This window comes from Siphateles boraxobius, unplaced genomic scaffold (genome assembly GCF_051911475.1).
Source record: "Siphateles boraxobius isolate OS27281-9 unplaced genomic scaffold, OSU_SipBor_1 16, whole genome shotgun sequence".
NCBI lineage: Eukaryota > Metazoa > Chordata > Actinopteri > Cypriniformes > Leuciscidae > Siphateles > Siphateles boraxobius.
The window spans coordinates 19,279,856-19,300,006 of NW_027508766.1; the positions used below are offsets into that span (position 1 = coordinate 19,279,856).

Here is a 20,151-nt window from a genome sequence, read left to right on the forward strand (position 1 = left end):
CACTCAAACAACTGAAACTACAACCCAATTTTTGGTACCAAAGAGCCGTCGGGAAATGCTTTTCCAGGCGGCTCATTCATATCCCATGGCTGGACACTTAGGACAAATAACAACACTTAACCGTCTCATGGCCCGATTCTTTTGGCGGAGCATTCACGAGAACGTGCGTAGGTGGTGCGCGGCTTGTCGTGAATGTCAGCTGGTAAATCCGCCGGCCGCCCCAAAAGCGCCATTGCGCCCCCTTCCGTTGATCGAGGTCCCCTTCCAACGAATTGCGATGGACCTCATTGGGCCATTAGAACGGTCAGCACGGGGACATCGCTTTATATCCTGCAAGATATCCTGAGGCAGTGGCACTCCGCAACATCTCCGCTAAAAGTGTAGTGGATGCCCTGTTTCGTCTAATCTACCGAGTGGGGATCCCGAAAGAGATCCTCACTGATCAGGGCACGGCGTTTATGTCACGTACGTTACGCGAACTTTACGAGTTATTGGGCATTAAATCGATTCGCACCACCGCGAATCCGAAAGCTTTCACCCACAAACGGACGGCTTGGTGGAACGATTTAATCGCACATTAAAGACAATGATTTGTAAATTCGTTCACGAAGACGCCAAAAATTGGGATAAATGGTTAGAACCCCTATTGATCGCTTTGCGCGAGGTCCCGCAAGCCTCCACGGGGTTTTCCCCCTTCGAGCTCCCTTATGGTCGTCAGCCCCGCGGGGTGCTAGACGTGCTGAAGGAGACTTGGGAGGAGGGACCCTCGGAGAGTCGAAATGAAATTCAGTATGTCCTGGACCTGAGAACAAAACTCCACACTTTGGGGCGGCTCTCAATGGAGAATTTGTTACAGGCTCAGGACGGACAGACCGAGAATTTTCACCGGGAGATAAAGTCCTTCTATTGCTTCCCACGTCGAGTTCCGAATTACTCGCGAAGTGGCAAGGACCCTTTGAGGTCACACAGCGAGTCGGGGATCTCAATTATGAGGTGCTTCGAACGGATAGGAACGTGGCACGTCAAATTCACCACCTCAACCTCCTAAAAAAATGGAGCGAGGCGGAGTCAGGAATGCTGGCGAAGGTGATTAGTGCGGAAGAGGATCTCGGACCAGAAGCGAATATCAAATCTCCATCTCTCGCACTGGCTCCAGGTGGAGATCATCTTTCGCCGTCCCAGCTTACTGACGTTGCCAGGTTGCATGCAGAATTTACCGACGTGTTCTCGTCCCTACCCGGTCAAACCAACCTCATTCAGCACAATATTGAGACCGAGCCGGGCGTGGTGGTGCGCAGCCAGCCATATCGATTACCCGAACACAAGAAAAAAGTGGTTGAGTCTGAAGAGGCGATGCTCGAGATGGGGGTAATAGAAGAATCCCACAGTATTTGGGCGAGCCCGATAGTTTTAGTACCTAAAACGGACGGCTCAGTTCGGTTTTCCGTGGATTACCGCAGGGTGAATGCTGTATTGAAATTCGATGCTTATCCAATGCCCCGGATTGACGAACTGCTTGATCGGCTCGGCACTGCTCGTCTTTATTCGACGCTGTATTTAACTAAAGGATATTGGCAGATCCCCTTATCGCCTATTTCTAAAGAAAAAACAGCCTTTACGACGCCGTTCGGATTACACCAATTCGTTACGCTTCCGTTTGGGTTGTTCGGGGCTCCAGCCACCTTCAAGCGTCTCACGGACAGGATACTCCGGCCACATGCTGCATATGCCGCTGCCTATCTGGATGATATCATCATTTATATTAATGACTGGCAGCGCCATGTGGAACATGTGCGCGCGGTTCTGGGAGCGCTGAGACTGGCTGGGCTGACGGCCAACCCAAAGAAGTGTGCGGTTGGGTGGGTAGAGGTCAGATATCTGTTCGCATTTATGAGGAAAACAATGTTACGGACGTGACAGTTCTCCGTTACGGACATGACCGCTCTGAAAGCGACTTTAAAAATTTCACAGAGACCTCAAACAGAAAGCACAAAGCCTTTCTTTAAAGTGAATTTCGTTTTTTAATAATTGTATCTTAATTTTAATCAATGTTTCATCAACCAATTGCCTGGATTTAATAAATAAGAAGTAAATATAGTAGAAAATAGATCATCAAGGCCCGTACGGAAACGGGAAAGAAGGCATTTCTGTATTCTGCACCTTCAGGCCTACTTTGCAAAAGGACTTGAAACTTATTGAGTTAATCTCGCTAAATGCTTTTAAATCCAAAATGAAAGATTTAGAGGCAGATGCGTTAATATGTAGGCTAAATGCTTTTAGACTGTAAACATTATTTTAAATGATTATATGAATTCTGCGTTATTTGTCTGTACCTATGTGTTTGTACTGTTGCCTGTCTTGGCCAGGTCACCCTTGCAAAAGAGGTTCTTAATCTCAATGGGACTCTCCTGGTTAAATACAATATCACGGAGGCGCCGGCGCGTGAACTGGACTCTCGTCTCATAAATGAACCGAAACTTAGCATATAATGTACTTGCCTCTCACAGACCTGAGAAATATATAGAAAGCTTGAAATTTCTAGGCCTACTTGTAAACAGAACAATTCAAAACGAAAGAAAACAGACTGCTCTCTGCTTATTTAATCCATGAAATGTGCATTTCTCTCTGGCGCGTTCACTACTGTGAAGATCGCGAGTCAGCATCGTCAACTAAATCTTTGCAGCCGACACACTGACACCGAAAACACTTGTTTATTAATAAACAATTAAAATGTCTCCTTGCTATATTTGACATATTCATAATCATTACTTTTGCTGGTTATTTGTGGCAGCTTTTAGATATTTTATGTGCAGCGCCATGTTACATGAACGCGTCAAGCCTGTTTTATGCTTCTGCGTCGAATCGACGCCGTACCCCCGCAGAACCCTCTGCGTCGCCGCGAACCCCTCCACCGTAGCTCGACGTGCACCTCCAAAAAATTGTAACTACGCGTCGAGGCGACGCAGACCACAAGGGCTGTGATTGGTCAGATGCACCGCGATGCAACTCAACCTGGCAGGCAACCTGGGCCACGACGCCGTAGGAGTGACAGCGTAGCTACGCCATGGAGTTGACGCAGAAGCATAATGAGGCCTTCAGGCGTCACTGCTTCAGCACCGAAAACATGTTTTTTTTATTTTTTTTTATCTAAAATCAAAAATCGTGATACGAACCGAATTGTAGGTTTGGTCTATCGTTACAGCCCTACTAAGATGAGAAAGCAGAAGTTTAGTCGTTTGTCATGGTTGTAAAAAAAAAACAATGCGCTATCTGAACATCTTTGTGTCACGAGGGTGGTTCAGGGAAGACGGAGGCAGAAGATAGAATCCAAAAACGTACTTTAATCCACAGAAAGGAAACAGGCAAACAGGCAGACGGGTGTAACAGCGTGTAAACACAAACAATACCGGACAACGAAGTGAAGACAGGCAGGAACTTAAATACACAGTGAAGATGATTACAAAATGACAGGCAGCTGTGAGGGAGGTGATCAGTGTCCATGGATACAGATTGGTGGCGGGAAACTCAGACTGGGGAACACACGTGTCAAAACAAAACAAACTGAAAGTCAAACAGAAGCCTAATGGTGACATAACGCCCCCCTCCGGCAAGGCGCGTCCTCGCGCCGTAGCAAGATGACGGAGGGGGGATCGGAGGAGGTTCAGGTGGTGGACGAGACGAAGACGAAGTGCATAAGAGAGGCTGGAGTGGCAGGATGGTGAGGGGAAGACGACGATTCCCTGACGGCATAGATGTAGATGGCCTGGTGGCGCAGACCCAGAGCCATCCAGTACCGACAGCCCACGGCAGAGTAGACGGAGGGAAGAGACCAGGTGGAACTGAGGCTGACGGTAGCTGGGGGATGATCGACGGAGACTCTGCGGCAGGATCCATCGGCGCAGACGGAGAGCCGGTGGAATCCAACGACATCGCTAGACTTGGAGACCCAGGCGACATCGCGGCGACGAGTGCTGGAGATGGAGCCAGAGTACCCGAGAGCAGAGGCGAAGGTGGAGGGAGGGAGGACAGAGGTGACGCCGAGGGGAAGGAGGAGCCCGCTGTAGCCGAAGGGGTGGAGGGATGGAGCGTAGCGGACTGACCGTAAGTCTGTGGCGAAGGCAGAGTGAAGACTGACCAAGGGGGAGCCGGCAGGATGAGGGAACCCGCTGCAGCCGATGGTTCGAGGGTCTCTGGTGGAGGCGTAGGTGGGAGGAGCCAAGACGGAGCCGGCAGGTCGACAGGCCGAGATGGAGTGCAGAGGACTGAGGCTGGAGGCAGAGCCATGAGATCCTCACGCCCGAGTGCTGTGGATGGTGGGCTGACCTGCGTCTCGACATCCGGGAGCCTCCCCAGAGACGATGTAGGGCAGCGAACATCAAGCAGCGGCGGGGCTGGAGGACTGGCTGAGCCTTGAGGTGAGATGGTTGGACTTGACAGGTTGATGACAGGGCGGATGCAGTCACTGGAGAGGTCTGAAGACAACGATGATGTAGATGACGGGTGGGACAGGGTGGGAAACGGTAGTTCCTCAGAAGAATCTTTCAGCCAGTCCTCATGATCCGTGGATTGGGTCCCCTCGTCCGCAGATGTCGTGGGCTCACACCCCTGGTCAGACTCCTGTTGGAGCTCCTCCTCCGGGGCGAGGGTCAGCTCTGTCCTCTTCGTCTCGGGCTCTGGCTGACGCGTCAGGGCGGGTGGTCGCTCTCCGTCTGCGGGGGGCAAGCACGAGTTCTCCACGGTCGAGGGTGGTAATCCGGGCTCTGGGTCTGGCTTTGTGCTGGATCGGGGCTCGACGCTCTCCAGACACCTGACGACAGCCTCCATCCAGTTCCGGTTAGAGGTGTCTGGGAGGTCGATGTGTTGATGGAAGTTGGCCCCGATCCAGAACAGGGTTTTCAGGGTTTCGTCGTCGAGGGGGCTGGTGACTGCAAGGTGAAAAAAATTCCGGGTCAAAGACAAAAAGTTTTTGCTCTTTTGAGCGAGTTGAATAAAGTCAATATTATCCATGTTTAGGTCCGGTATTCTGTCACGAGGGTGGTTCAGGTAAGACGGAGGCAGAAGATAGAGTCCAAAAACGTACTTTAATCCACAGACAGGAAACAGGCAAACAGGCAGACGGGTGTAACAGCGTGTAAACACAAACAATACCGGACAACGAAGTGAAGACAGGCAGGAACTTAAATACACAGTGAAGAGGATTACAAAATGACAGGCAGCTGTGAGGGAGGTGATCAGTGTCCATGGATACAGATTTGTGGCGGGAAACTCAGACTGGGGAACACACGTGGCAAAACAAAACAAACTGAAAGTCAAACAGAAGCCTAATGGTGACACTTTGCCAAGCGCAAACGTAATCAATAAATTATCAGGGAGGGTCGCCTTTTTTCACAATCATTTTGGAGGGTCATAGAAAAATTTATTAGCCTACTGGCGAACAGGCAAAGGGAGGGTCAAGTCTTTTTTGACTACAGATCTCAAAACTCCTCCGGTAGCCCCTTAAATAAAAAAACGAACAGTCCCCAAGTTCACTGATCTTGCGTATTTTTATATATTTTTTAGGCTAACCTAGATGTGTTGTGAATGTTACGTTTTGCTTATTCGGATGCTTATAGACATATTTGTGAATGTGATACATGCATGTGTGTAGGCCTACATCACAGTGAAAATTAAGTGTAGCCTATTTCCAACTCTGAACTCAGTCCCCAAGTAAATTCGGTTATTAAATAAACAAATAGCAAAACGAGTTGTGCGGTGTCCCCACCACTTTTCAAAGCAAAGTTACGCCACTGCTGTCACCAAATATAATTTACACATCAATGCTGTTCTGCTGGTCATAATCCAACACTTAGTTTGATCAAATGTGCTTTTGCATAATTTTTATACATTTTTATTATGAGAAAAGTTCAATAGCTTCACTGGAACACATTGTACTGTCACCAAATGCTGGTTTTACTACAAACACTTAGTTTGGCAAGTAATAGCACATAAAAAAATAAGTAGGCCTATTCTTTACACAAATTATGTCGGTACCCAGCTGACATACTAGTTACAAACATAGCTTTTGCATTATAGCCTGATTGCTACTGAATTTGATGCCATTACACTGTATAACTGTGAAGTTATTGAATATTTTTTTAAATAACACTGAAGTTATTGATTTTGTTTAACTATTAGCAAAAATAATTTTATCAAACTAAGTGTTGTTGTATAACCAGCAGGAGAGCAGTGATGTGTGAACTGAATTTGGTGACAGTAAAGTGTGCTACAGTGAAGTTATTGAATATAACTTAACAAAATAAAAATCGTAAAAATTATGCAAAAGCACATATTATCAAATTAAGTGTTGTAGTATGACCAGTAGGAGATCACTGATGTGTAAACTGAATTTGTTGACACTACAGTGTGTAGCATTGAAGTTAATGACTATTTTAGTAACGCTTTTCGGGTTTTTCAGTTTGCAGACGCTCCCTTAGGACTCGTTTTGAGGAAAATTAGGTTGTATAGCTCCTTGTCTACATCAGTATTTCCCAAACCTGTCCTGAAGGACCACCAACACTGGACGTTTTCTTTGTCTCCCTAATCAAACACACCTGATTCAACTCATCAGTTCAGCGTTAGCATGATTGGAAAGAGGTGTCATTTGTATTTTAACAATGTTTATCTCACAAGTTATTGAGCCGGGAAGTTCAAATCTGTGAATATTGCCAACTTTACTAAACTCCTTGAACTAAGCACTGACCATATTTCTTTATACTTAAGTCCAAATTCAAAATAAAACACTATGAACCGATCCATTGCCAGCGGGACATTAAACAGGAAGTGTTTGTCCAAACTCACAACAGGTTTTGTGAGAGAATGCAAAAGTTTTGCGAGAGAAGAGACAAAGACCTTTTGCGAGAGTACACAATAGCTTTGCAAAATATTTTTTCGTCCCATCTCAGATTTTCCATATATATATATATATATATATATTCCACCACCATGTCCCTTTAGAGCAGGGATGTCCAAACTTAGTCCTGGAGTGCCACTGTCCTGCAGAGTTTAGCTCCAACCCCAATTAAACACACCTGGACCACCAGCTAATCAAGGTCTTATAGGCTAGAAACTTCCAGGCAGGTGTGTTGAGTCTGGCTAGAGATAAATTCTGCAGGACAGTGGCCCTCCAGGACTGAGTTTGGACACCCCTGCTTTAAAGGCTCTGAAAAATATGTAATTGGTCAGATTTAATATATATACACTTTATCTCGTTATGAAATAAATGTTTATCTCCAATACATGGCCACATTTTTTATGCGCTGTTTTATTTAATACTTTTTGCATACTCCATTTGCCAATTTAACAGCTCTCAGTCTTCTCCTATAATCCCTTATGAAGTTGAAGAACATCTGGCAGAAGATCAGAGACCATTCTTCCATACAGAATCTATCCAGATCCTTCAAATTCCGAGGTTCATGTTGGTCCACTCTAATCGTCAGTTTACCCCACTCATTACAACCCATTTTTGTGTTGATTTTTATGTTTGTTTTGGATTATTGTCCTGATGAAAGATCCAGCCATGGCCCATTATAAGATTTCCAGCAGAGGCAGTCAGGTTTAGATTTTTTATCTGTTGGTATTTGATAAAATACATGATGACATGTATCTGAACAAGATGTCCAGGGCCTCTGACAGAAAAATAGGTCCACATCAGCAGTATTTTTAACTGTCCCCTGAGTGCACCAAACCCATTTTGTGTGTTTGCTGCCAAAAAAGCTTGTTTAGTTACTGTATATCTGATCACAGAGCCTGGTCCCATTTCAAGTTACAGTAGTGTCTGGATATATACTTGAGTTTGTTTTTGAATAAGAGCAGAGGATTTTTTAGTTTCCTTAAAACCCTCCCAAACCACTTGTGATGGTGTAAGGGCTTTTTTGAGGCTGTCTGACCACAAGACTCAACTTAATTATGCCATTCTCCAGCTGTGATCTCCAGCGATTCTCCTTGGAGGGTCTTTGGTCACACAAACTATTCTGCATTAAGACACAAAATATAGACACTGTGGCGAGCAGGACGAGGTCGAGGCCCATGGGAGGACGGTGCGAGGCCGGTGCCTTGATTACTGATGAGCGACACCTGCTCTGCGCACCAGTCTCGTATCTCTCACGGAGGAGCGGAAGCATGGAGGAGCGACGATGGTGAAGGACGAGAGAGGCCAGGATTTATGTTGTGTTGTTTATGTTTTATTATGTGACAGCAGTCGTCCGTGAGGGGCTGCTGTCTCTTACTTTCGTTTTGTGTTTGTTTTATTTTGTTATTAAAATTATTGATTGTTCACCGGTTTCCGCCTCCTTCTTCCCATAACATCTAACCTTGTTACACACACATGTCCACTTCTGTTGGAATTTTTAATTATAGCCTTGATGTTGAAAATGGGAGATGTCAATGCTTTAGCTATTTTCTTACAGCCACTTTCTATTTTGTGACACTCGTCAATCTTTTGCTGCACATCAGAACTATATTCTTTGGTTTTACAGATTGTGATGGATGATTAAGGGAATTTGGCCTTTGTGCCACCTCCAATTTATACTCCTGTGAAACGGGAAGTCATGGCTGGACTGTCACGTTACAGTTACAAAAAGTGGAGAGGAGGACTCAAGTGCAGCAACGGATGATTTATTAACAAAAGAAAACAAAACACAAAGCAAAAACCCAAAAGGGGGAAAACACAATAAATGAGACATTAAACAAAAACTGAACCTGAAGAACAAACACTGACTCTGAACACGAAGACCATCACACAGAAACTGGGAAAACATATGACAACGATCCGACAAAGACTGCAAACAAGAGGGGACTTAAAAAGGGTACAAATCAAGAGGGAACAGATGGAAGAACTCAAACACTAATCAGGTAACAAGGGGGAGGGATCAAACAATAACGAGAGCACATGGCCCAACATAACAAAGACACCCAAGTGCAATACAAGACAGGACAGACACGTGACATTACCCCCTCCCTACGGAGCGGCTACCAGACGCTCCATCAGGCGGGACGGGAGGGACAGACCAGGGCGGGACGGGAGGGACAGACCAGGGCGGGACGGGATGGACAGACCCGGGCGGGACAGACCAGGGTGGGACGGGAGGGACAGACCAGGGTGGGACGGGAGGGACAAAGCGTTTAGTCCTGGGAGACCTGGGCGAAACACAAAGTCCATCGGGCGGCCAGGGCGACGCAGACAGTCCACCGGGCTGCCAGAATCAGAATCAGAAAGAGCTTTATTGCCAAGTGTGCTTGCACACACAAGGAATTTGTTTTGGTACTGAGGCTTCCAGTGGACATATACAAATACAACATGAAACATAATACTACAAATTATAAGAATAAAAAATAAAAATATAAATATATGAGAATAAAACTATCACAGTTGGGTTTAGTCAGAATAGACATTTTCAGATTTACAGATTATGAACCTATTTACAGTGTTTTGTAAATAGGTTCATAATGCGACGCAGCCTGGTTCGCATAATGCGACGCAGACAGTCCATCGGGCGGCCAGGGCGAAGCAGACGACCCATCGGGCGGCCAGGGCGAAGCAGACGACCCTTCGGGCGGCCAGGGCGAAGCAGACGACCCATCGGGCGGCCAGGGCGGCGAAGACCCATCGGGCGGCCAGGGCGGCGAAGACCCATCGGGCGGCCAGGGCGGCGAAGACCCATCGGGCGGCCAGGGCGTCGAAAACCCATCGGGCGGCCAGGGCGGCGAAGACCCCTCGGGCGGCCAGGGCGGAGACGACACCTCGGTCGGCCAGGGCGGAGACGACACCTCGGGCGGCCAGGGCGGAGACGACACCTCGGGCGGCCAGGGCGGAGACGACACCTCGGGCGGCCAGGGCGGAGACGACACCTCGGGCGGCCAGGGCGGAGACGACCACTCGGGCGGCCAGGGCGGAGACGACCACTCGGGCGGCCAGGGCGGAGACGACCACTCGGGCGGCCAGGGCGGAGACGACCACTCGGGCGACCACGGCACAGGAACAGAAACCGGCACAGGAGCAGACACCGGCACAGGAGCAGACACCGGCACAGGAGCAGACACCGGCACAGGAACAGACACCGGCACAGGAACAGACACCGGCTCAGGAACAGACACCGGCTCAGGAACAGACACTGGCACTTGCTCCGGCTCTGGAGCAGACAGTGGCACTGGCTCCGGCTCTGGAGCAGACACTGGCACTGGCTCCGGCTCAGGAACAGGCTCTGGCTCAGGAACAGCCACCAGAACAGCAACGGCCACTAGGACAGACACAAACACAGAAACAAACACTGGCTCCGGCTCAGGAACAGCAGGCACTGGCTCCGGCTCGGGAACAGCAGGCACTGGCTCCGGCTCGGGAACAGCAGGCACTGGCTCCGGCTCGGGAACAGCAGGCACTGGCTCCGGCTCGGGAACAGCAGGCACTGGCTCCGGCTCGGGAACAGCAGGCACTGGCTCCGGCTCGGGAACAGCAGGCACTGGCTCCGGCTCGGGAACAGCAGGCACTGGCTCCGGCTCGGGAACAGCAGGCACTGGCTCCGGCTCGGGGACAGCAGGCACTGGCTCCGGCTCGGGAACAGCAGGCACTGGCTCCGGCTCGGGAACAGCAGGCACTGGCTCCGGCTCGGGAACAGCAGGCACTGGCTCCGGCTCGGGAACAGCAGGCACTGGCTCCGGCTCGGGAACAGCAGGCACTGGCTCCGGCTCGGGAACAGCAGGCACTGGCTCCGGCTCGGGAACAGCAGGCACTGGCTCCGGCTCGGGAACAGCAGGCACTGGCTCCGGCTCGGGTAACAGCAGGCACTGGCTCCGGCTCGGGAACAGCAGGCACTGGCTCCGGCTCGGGAACAGCAGGCACTGGCTCCGGCTCAGGAACAGCCGACACTAGCTCTGCCTCCGGTTCTGGAACAGCAGAGACTGGCATCTCCAAGATCCGAGCCAGACGCTCCAGATAGTCCGTCACAACCTTGGCGGCCACGCCAAAGGGGATCTCTGGCTCTGTCCCAGACTGGACAGACGGAACGTGATCAGTCTCTCGCTGGGCAGACGTGACGTGACCCGTCTCTCGCTGGGAAGACGGGACGTGAACAGTCTCTCGCTGGGCAGATGGGACGTGAACAGTCTCTCGCTGGGCAGACGGGACGTGAACAGTCTCTCGCTGGGCAGACGGGACGTGAACAGTCTCTCGCTGGGCAGACGGGACGTGAACAGTCTCTCGCTGGGCAGACGGGACGTGAACAGTCTCTCGCTGGGCAGACGGGACGTGAACAGTCTCTCGCTGGGCAGACGGGACGTGAACAGTCTCTCGCTGTGCAGATGGGCGTTTCCTCCTCCTTTTCCGTCCGTGACGGCGAGAAGTAGGCTCTAAGCTGTCCCTCACTGGCCCAGGATCGAAGGGGGGCCCGGATGGAGAGTGGTGTTGAGCCTCTTCTCGACCCTCTCCTCCTCCTCTACAACATCCACGGGTCCCCGAGAACCCGGCCAGACGCTCCGACTCCGCCCTTTGATGAACCATAAAAGCGAGGGCCTGAAAAATATTCATTCTGCCGGATTCATTAGAGGACGGAGTAATTCCGTCATGAAAGATAGTGGAAAACTGGGTCGATCCAAATGTAGCGATTGCGTAGTCTGGACAATCCAAGTCATCGTCGTCCATGCAAGCGTCTTCATCCATCCAGTCAAAATCATCGTCATCCATGCTGCTGAGTCCTCAAATGGGTCGGATCGTTCTGTCACGTTACAGTTACAAAAAGTGGAGAGGAGGACTCAAGTGCAGCAACGGATGATTTATTAACAAAAGAAAACAAAACACAAAGCAAAAACCCACAAGGGGGAAAACACAATAAATGAGACATTAAACAAAAACTGAACCTGAAGAACAAACACTGACTCTGAACACGAAGACCATCACACAGAAACTGGGAAAACATATGACAACGATCCGACAAAGACTGCAAACAAGAGGGGACTTAAAAAGGGTACAAATCAAGAGGGAACAGGTGGAAGAACTCAAACACTAATCAGGTAACAAGGGGGAGGGATCAAACAATAACGAGAGCACATGGCCCAACATAACAAAGACACCCAAGTGCAATACAAGACAGGACAGACACGTGACATGGACAATTTCATGTTTTAGTCACCCTGGTGTGCTAAAAATATAAATATGAATGGGACTATACTTCAGAGATATTTTACTCATAAGAATTTCTAGGGGTGCTAATAATTGTGGCCAACATGCTTTGGAGAAAAACATTTATTTCATAATGTGATTTTCGGTTACAATTTTTTTTTTTTTTCGCTTTAGACATTCTACTAACTATAAGTAACTTTTCAACTACATGTCAACTCACTGTAATTAGAGTAGACTAGTAGACTTTCAGTAGACTTTTAGGTAATGGTTAGGTGTTAGGGTTCGGGTTAGGAGATCAAGTTGCCTTGTAGTTGCTAAGTTACTTATAGTCAGTAGAATATCTTTTGGTGGACCAACAAAATAAAGTGTTAGCAGATATTAAGCAGACAGTCTAATAATACTCTAATGACAGTTAGTTGACATGTAGCTGCAAAGTTACTTATAGTTAGTAAAATGTCTAAAGTGGACTATCGAAATAAAGTGTTACATGATTTTCTCCCCACTTTTGATTGATTTACTAAAATACTTTTAAAATGTAATTTATTCTTTTGATGGCAAACCTGAATTGTCAGCTTTATATTGTATATTTATATTATATATTTATTGTCAGCTCAAATAATAAGAACTGCATTTATTTTAAAAACAACTTTTTAATTTATTATCATTTTAAATTTATTTTTTAATGTGTCGTTTCTGTATAAAAGTGTTACCACCCCAAATCTTACTGCCCTAAATGGATGGTACTGTTATAATATAGACTTTACTATAAATAAATTATATATATATATATATATATATATATATATATATATATATATATATATATATATATATATATATATATATATATATATATATATGCATATATTTATCAATTTGTATATAAATAAAAGTATTTATTTTAAATATTGTATCTGGTCACAGTGTCTTTTTTTAAGGTAATTTGAGTAATTTTTTGGCTATTTTACTGTTCAATTAAATTGTTCTGTGGTGTAACAAGTCAAATTTTAAAATATTATAAAACTGTATTAGAATTATTCAAAAATAAGAAATGTTGTTTTAAGTGCTTTTACATTAAGTACAGTGCATTTTTAGGAGAAAACATTACTTGAAAGCTTTTCTGATCGCATTGGCAGCCAGAATTTCTCTACAAGTGGTCATGAATGCCTGCTGTTTCTCATAATAGGCAGCCTCATTAATAAACGTGGGGTATACTGTGCTGGCACCTTCATAAAGGATTGTTCTCCCATTGAAAGTTAGGAACATAGGGTCACCGTGGTTCAAAGGCTCCCAATCACAGTCCTACACAGAAAGAGAAAGGAAAAGGAAAAAGAACAGGACCATTACTGTGGAAAACCAGTGAAGCTTGAAGTCAAAATAAGCACAGCAAACATCTGAGTCATAGGACACATTTTTGTACAAATGTTCCCCTCTCTCTGTCCCTGTCATAAAGAGCAACTCTTTTATACATCGCTCAAGGGCATGCATTTTCCTTTAAAAAAAAACATGCTTCTGTATGCATTTACTATATGGTCCATTTAGAATACCTGTAGATGAGGATGCACCATAGCTGTGATGTTGCCGTTGGTGTCCCTGGGGTAGTCCATTCTCTCCTGGACTCTGAAAACTTCCACTGTACATGGAGGAAACTCCACACCTATGACAGGTTAAAAAATCATGGAAAATGAAATTATTCTCCTAAGAAAAAGGAAAAAGAGACATCACTCTTTGGGGAAAATTCAGTCATTCCAAAATGCCATGACTTTCTTTCTTACAGTAAACATTTAAAAAATGTCTCAAAGTTTTTTTTTTGTGAATATAATGAAAGGCCAAAACTTATCGTGGCGTTGTGACAAGTGATTGGCTAAGTGCGTTATGAGGTTTGCTTTAGTTCTCTTGCAAACTTGCATTTATGTTGCGTCACAATGTCCCCCTCTTGATTGCCTGTATGACAGTAGACCAGAAGCATTCATTTATATTTTAAAAAGTTAAAAAAATGAAGTGTTTCACTTCAGAAGACAATAATTAATCCACTGTATTTGTATGGATTACCATCACAATCGCTGTGTGTGGTTTTGAAAGTGTCAAATGAGCAGCAGCCAGGCATTCAGTAGCATTATATGGACTCACAGATGGATTTTCCTAAAAATCTTTGTTTGTGTTTATTTGAAGAAAGAAAGTCAAATAAATCGGGGATGGTATGAGGGTGAGTAAATGATGAGAGAATGTTCTACTCTATTTACAGTGTCCTTGTTACATGCAGCCTACATGCAACTTCTGTTTCGGTTTTGTTTTCATTCTATTCCCTGTGCTGCTTTTCCTGAGTTCTGTTTGCTAGTTCGTTTCTATGGTTTCTGATAGGATTATGTTCACCTGTTAAGTTAGTCTCCTATTTACCATTAGTTTAGTATTTTTTATTTACCATTAGTACCATTAGTTTCCTCTGTTCCTTGTAATGTGTACTGTTTAAAGTGGTTGTGTTATTTTGCTTATTCCTGTAATTTTCTGAGTATTTCCAAGTTTCCGAATTTCCGAATTTAAATTTAAAGACTATTTTGTTTATTGGATTCTCCAGCTTCATTACAGCCACACCTGACACTTATATCGTGAGCAAAAATACAATTCACAATAGATTATATAAACATATATATTAACTGGCATAGCTAACATTCCTTTAGAATGTTAGCTGGCATGGTCTTGAGGTTGCTGGCATGGTCTTGAGCCTTTCCTTTGTATAGATCAGCCCTCCATTCGGCTTGGTTTTGAGCTGCCTGGGGCAATGAGACTTTGGAACAGTCTTCCTAAAATTGTCCGGAAAGCAGACACACTCTGTCAGTTTAAATCTAGACTAAAAACACATCTCTTTGACCTAGCATACACATAACACATAAACTTCTATAATTCCATGTTATAATTCCACCTCTCTACAGATAAAATACTGTCAAAATAATTCCAGTTCACATGGCTACGCGGAAGCGATAAATAATTCTGTATTATAAATTTATAATAAAGGCCAGACAAGTAATTTGTTGACGTACATTTGTAAAGAAAGACTACACGTCTGCGCACATATATATTCAAACTCGCATACCTATAGACTAAACACGTAATACGTATGTGTACTCCGTCATCGTTTTCACAGGTTTACGTTTTTGAAGGGCAGAGATAACTTTTTTTCTTAAAAATGTTTCCAGGTTTGCACCTTGTAACCTATTTCAAGGTTTGCGTTCTCGAGCTCCAGGCACTGTTGTTATGTGAATGAGCGGGCCGGAGCGCTTTAAGGGTTTTCTGTTTCGGCCCCTAAGTTAATAACTAATGATCTTTGCAATGGAAGTGAATCAATCAAGACTAACTTTAGCTGGACAATGACTTTATTCTAGAGCTGCTGTAAAGCCAAAACAATCTCTGTTACTTTGATTTCCTATTATCACTGTAAAGCTACTTTGAAACAATCTAATGTCGCTTTTCCATTACCAGTACCAGCTCAACTCGCCTCGTCTCGGCTCGGCTCGCTTTTCGCTCCATTTTCCATTGCAGATAGTACCTCCCCAATAGTACCTGGTCGTCATAGCGACGCCGCAGGAAACTGCAGTGACGTAATCTTCAACGCGACACACCCACTATCCACACACAGGACAATGGAGGAAATCGGGCGTCTGTTTTTGATCCTCGGGATATGGCTGTTTCTCACACAGTGACACGGCGTATTCTTCCGAGTTGCCATGGGTAAAGTTATATCTATTTAAAAATCACACAATCCCTGGCCAAACTATTTAAAAATGGTGGGGTTATTCAGGATACTCCGTCTGGCGCGTGCAATGATGAAGCAGTGAATAGTGACGATTCTCTCTGACCAATCAGCAGTCTGCCGTGTTTACACGTCACATTTTAATATCGCCTCAGCTCGCTCAGAACCTCGCCGGAGGTGATACGAAAAAAAGTACCCGAAAGCAGGTACAGGTACAACTTTTACGCAGTGGAAAACCAAACAAAGGCGAGTCGAGTCGAGGCGAGCTTGTACTGTGTAGTGGAAAAGCGGCATATATGGTTCAAAGCGCTATATAAATAAGGTCATTATTTAGCACTTAAACTTTGGACTAGTCTTCCTAGCATTGTTCGAGAAGCAGACACAGTCTGTCAGTTTAAATCTAGACTAATAACACATCTCTTCAGAATCAGAATCAGAATCAGAAAGAGCTTTATTGCCAAGTGTGCTTGCACACACAAGGAATTTGTTTTGGTTCTGAGGCTTCCAGTGGACATATACAAATACAAATACAACAAGAAACATAATACTACAAATTCTAAGAATAAAAAATAAAAATATAAATATATGAGAATAAAAGTATCACAGTTGGGTTTAGTCAGAATAGACATTTTCAGATTTACAGATTATGAACATATATTACAGTGTTTTGAATATTATGAATAAATAAATCTACATATAAGTATCACCTGAGTTGTAGGGTATTGCACTAAACAGTGGGAGTATTGCACTTAAGGCATATGCCTTGGGAGATATGTTAACTGTTCAGGAGGGAAATGGCCTGTGGGAAGAAACTGTTCCTGTGCCTAGATGTTCTAGTGGCCAGTGATCTGAGTCGCCGTCTTGACGGTAACAGTTCAAACAGGAGGTGTCCAGGGTGAGTGGAGTCTGTGATGATTTTACCTGCTCTCTTCCTCACTCTGGAAGAGTATAGATCCTGGAGGGATGGCAGGGGGGCACCAATAATCCTCTCCGCAGTCCGGACTGTCCGTTGTAGTCTCCTGATGTCTGATTTGGTAGCTGAACCAAACCAGACAGTGATGGAAGTGCATAAGACAGACTCAATGACGGCTGAGTAGAACTGAATCAGCAGCTCCTGTGGCAAGTTGAACTTCCTCAGCTGGCGAAGGAAGTACAGTCTCTGCTGGGCCTTTTTCACAGTGGAGTCAATGTGATTGTCCAACTTCAGGTCCTGAGAGATGATAGTGCCCAGGAACCTGAATGACTCCACCGCTTCCACAGTGCTGTTCATGATGGTGAGTGGGGGGAGTGCTGGGCTGTTCCTCCTGAAGTCCACGATCATCTCCACTGTTTTGAGCGTGTTCAGCTCAAGGTTGTTATAACTGCACCAGACAGCCAGCTGTTCAACCTCCAGTCTGTAAGCAGACTCGACACCGTTTCGGATGAGACCGATGACATTGGTGTCGTCGGCAAATTTCAGGAGCTTGACAGTGGGGTCTTTAGAAGTGCAGTCGTTAGTGTACAGGGAGAAGAGCAGTGGGGAGAGAACGCACCCTTGGGGAGCGCCAGTGCTGGTGGTGAGAGTCCTGGATGTGAGTTTCCCCAGTCTCACTCGCTGCTGCCGGTCCGTCAGGAAGCTGGTGATCCACTGACAGATCGAGGATGGTATGGAGAGCTGGGTCAGTTTGGCTGTGAGAAGATCAGGCATGATGGTATTGAAGGCCGAACTGAAGTCCACAAAGAGGATCCTTGCATAAGTCCCAGGTCTGTCGAGATGTTGCAGGATATAATGCAGTCCCATGTTGACTGCATCATCCACAGACCTGTTTGCTCTGTAAGCAAACTGAAAGGGATCCAGCAGGGGTCCAGTGATGTCCTTCAGGTGGGCCAACACCATTCTTTCAAACGACTTCATGACCACAGACGTGAGAGCGACAGGTCTGTAGTAATTAAGTCCAGTGATTTTGGGTTTTTTGGGGACAGGAATCATAGTGGAGCGTTTGAAGCAGCAGGGAACTTCACACTGCTCCAATGATCTATTGAAGATCTGCGTGAAGACCGGGGCCAGTTGGTCAGCACAGGCTTTTAAACAAGCAGATGAGATGCCGTCTGGGCCTGAGGCTTTCCTAGTCTTCTGTTTTTTGAAGACTCTGCTCACGTCCTCCACACAGACCTTAAGCTCAGGTTGGATGGCAGGAGGGGGGAGTGGGAGTGCAGGAGGTGATGGTGAATGTGTGAAGTGCAGATCAGACCGGGTGTGTGGTGTGAATGAGGGCTTTTCAAACCTGCAATAAAATGAGTTTAAATCATCAGCCAGGTGTTGATTGTCCACAGATCGGGGGGATGGTGACTTGTAGTTGGTGATGTTCCTCAGGCCATTCCAGACTGATGATGGGTCGTTGGCTGAAAACTGTTTTTTCAGTTTATCAGAGTAGCTTCTTTTAGCAACTCTGATCACCACCTGATCTCTTTAACCTGACATACACATAGAACATTATACATTTCTAATATTCAAATCAGTTCAATGATTGTTCGGCTGCATAAACTAGGTCAGCCAGAACCTGAAACACCCAATGTACTCGTTACATCATACGAAGAATCGCATGTACGCTAATATTAGTCTCTATGTTTATCCCGAGATTTAGTGGAGTCAGACGGATTCTGGCCATATCCAGATCAGATGGTGGACCTACGCCTAGACACAACCACAATGCATCCCTGAAGTGTCAGCAGAAATTGTGTCAACTAATCTCTTTCATGTGAAGGCCTCATTGACTTGACAGCCAATGGCATTGATCCTCAATAAACCTGTCTCCATACCGGCAGGATGACTGCGATCATCATACACTGTTCATTCGTTGGCCAGAGGAGAACTGGCCCCCCAACTGAGTCTTGTTTCTCCTAAGGTTTTTTTTCTCCATTCTGTCACCAGATGGAGTATTGGTTAATTGCCACTGTCGCCTTTGGCTTTTGGCTTGCTTAGTTGGGGACACTTAATATTAAATTTTTTTATTGATCTGCCTGAATTGACACCATTATATGAGAACTGAACTGAAGTGAACGATGACATCACTGTGTTCTCCAGATCTGCATAGACAAATTCACAGAATTAATAACTTTTTTACAACAAAAATGAACCATCACTGAACTTACTTAAGCTGGACTATGACATTATTTTCATCTAGATCTGCTGTACAGCCAAAACAAACGGTCTAACTCCATTCACTGGAATGCTCGACTACCAACCTCCTCTCTTCCCATGGTCAGGAAAGCCATCTGAAGAACCATCTGTAAATCACTGGTTCTGGGAGAGTGGGAGGGTGTGGGATGAAGCTCACCACCTGCAGAAGGCAGTGCGCCGACACAAGAGCCTCTCAACGTGGTACATCAGACTGCACCTGCCCTGCCGAAAGGTTAGTCCCAAATACATAGGTCTCTTCCAGGTTGTCAAACAGATTAACCGCGTCACCTATGAGTTAAAACTCCCAGCGCACTACAGAATTCACCCAAAATTGCATGTATCCCTCCTCAAACCTCACTATTCACCTGATCTCCAACCAACATCTGTAAGAGAAAGACTTGCATTATTATAAGTTCTCAGGCCACCAAAACGCAGTTGTCATGTGTGGCGACTGAGACCAATCAGACACAATTATTTGTTATTTGTTAACAAATAATCTTTAAAGCTCACTCTGGGACCTGTGGCCCCATCCCCCTAGCGGGTGCAAGAAGGGCCTTTGGGATACCATGGATACGATAGATAAGTTGGTTTTATTGCTGTCAAAGGAATGTGGCCACATGCGCAAGAGAGTGACAATGACACAATCCTTAATACAGACTTTGCTGCATTTATCATAGACCAACTGATCTATAAATGAACATGCATCCCAGAAACTGTGTGAATGATTTAGTCTTGTGTACTATTATGTATATACTATGGTATGTATTTTATTATACAACCAACCAACGGTCAATGTAACCTAACCTGTATCATGTCTCCTACCTAATTAATCCTCATTTAATGACTCACTTTGATGTACATCACCTTCTCTTAGAATACAGTGTGGATGTGTTATATCTATCTGAGCATTAATGAACAGAAAGAGGGTAAGGCAGAGGTCTAACCACACTTAGGACAAAGACTCATAAATCTTGCCCACAGAGGAAACTCCCGCCAGAAAGTCCACCTTTCTCATTGCTAAAGCAAACTCGGAGAGGTGTGACTTTTCTCAGGGTTACTAGAGACAGTCCACAGTGACCTCGCTCTCTTAGTTTT

The 20,151-nt window shown here is 45.6% G+C and overlaps 1 protein-coding gene across 2 annotated transcripts in view; it reads right to left on the reverse strand.

Annotated features, from left to right (window-relative positions):
* aspa (aspartoacylase) overlaps window positions 1-20,151 on the reverse strand; it is a 135,060-nt gene that overhangs the window by 5,371 nt on the left and 109,538 nt on the right. Inside the window, exons 5-6 of one of the 2 annotated variants that reach the window (XM_077231924.1) lie at window positions 13,696-13,805; window positions 13,375-13,450 (exon numbers count right to left, since the gene is read on the reverse strand). In XM_077231924.1, coding sequence (XP_077088039.1) covers window positions 13,375-13,450; window positions 13,696-13,805 — 186 coding nt within the window. Of the gene's footprint in view, window positions 1-13,140; window positions 13,451-13,695; window positions 13,806-20,151 lie in introns of those variants that run through there. The other variant, XM_077231923.1, reaches the window with a different exon arrangement.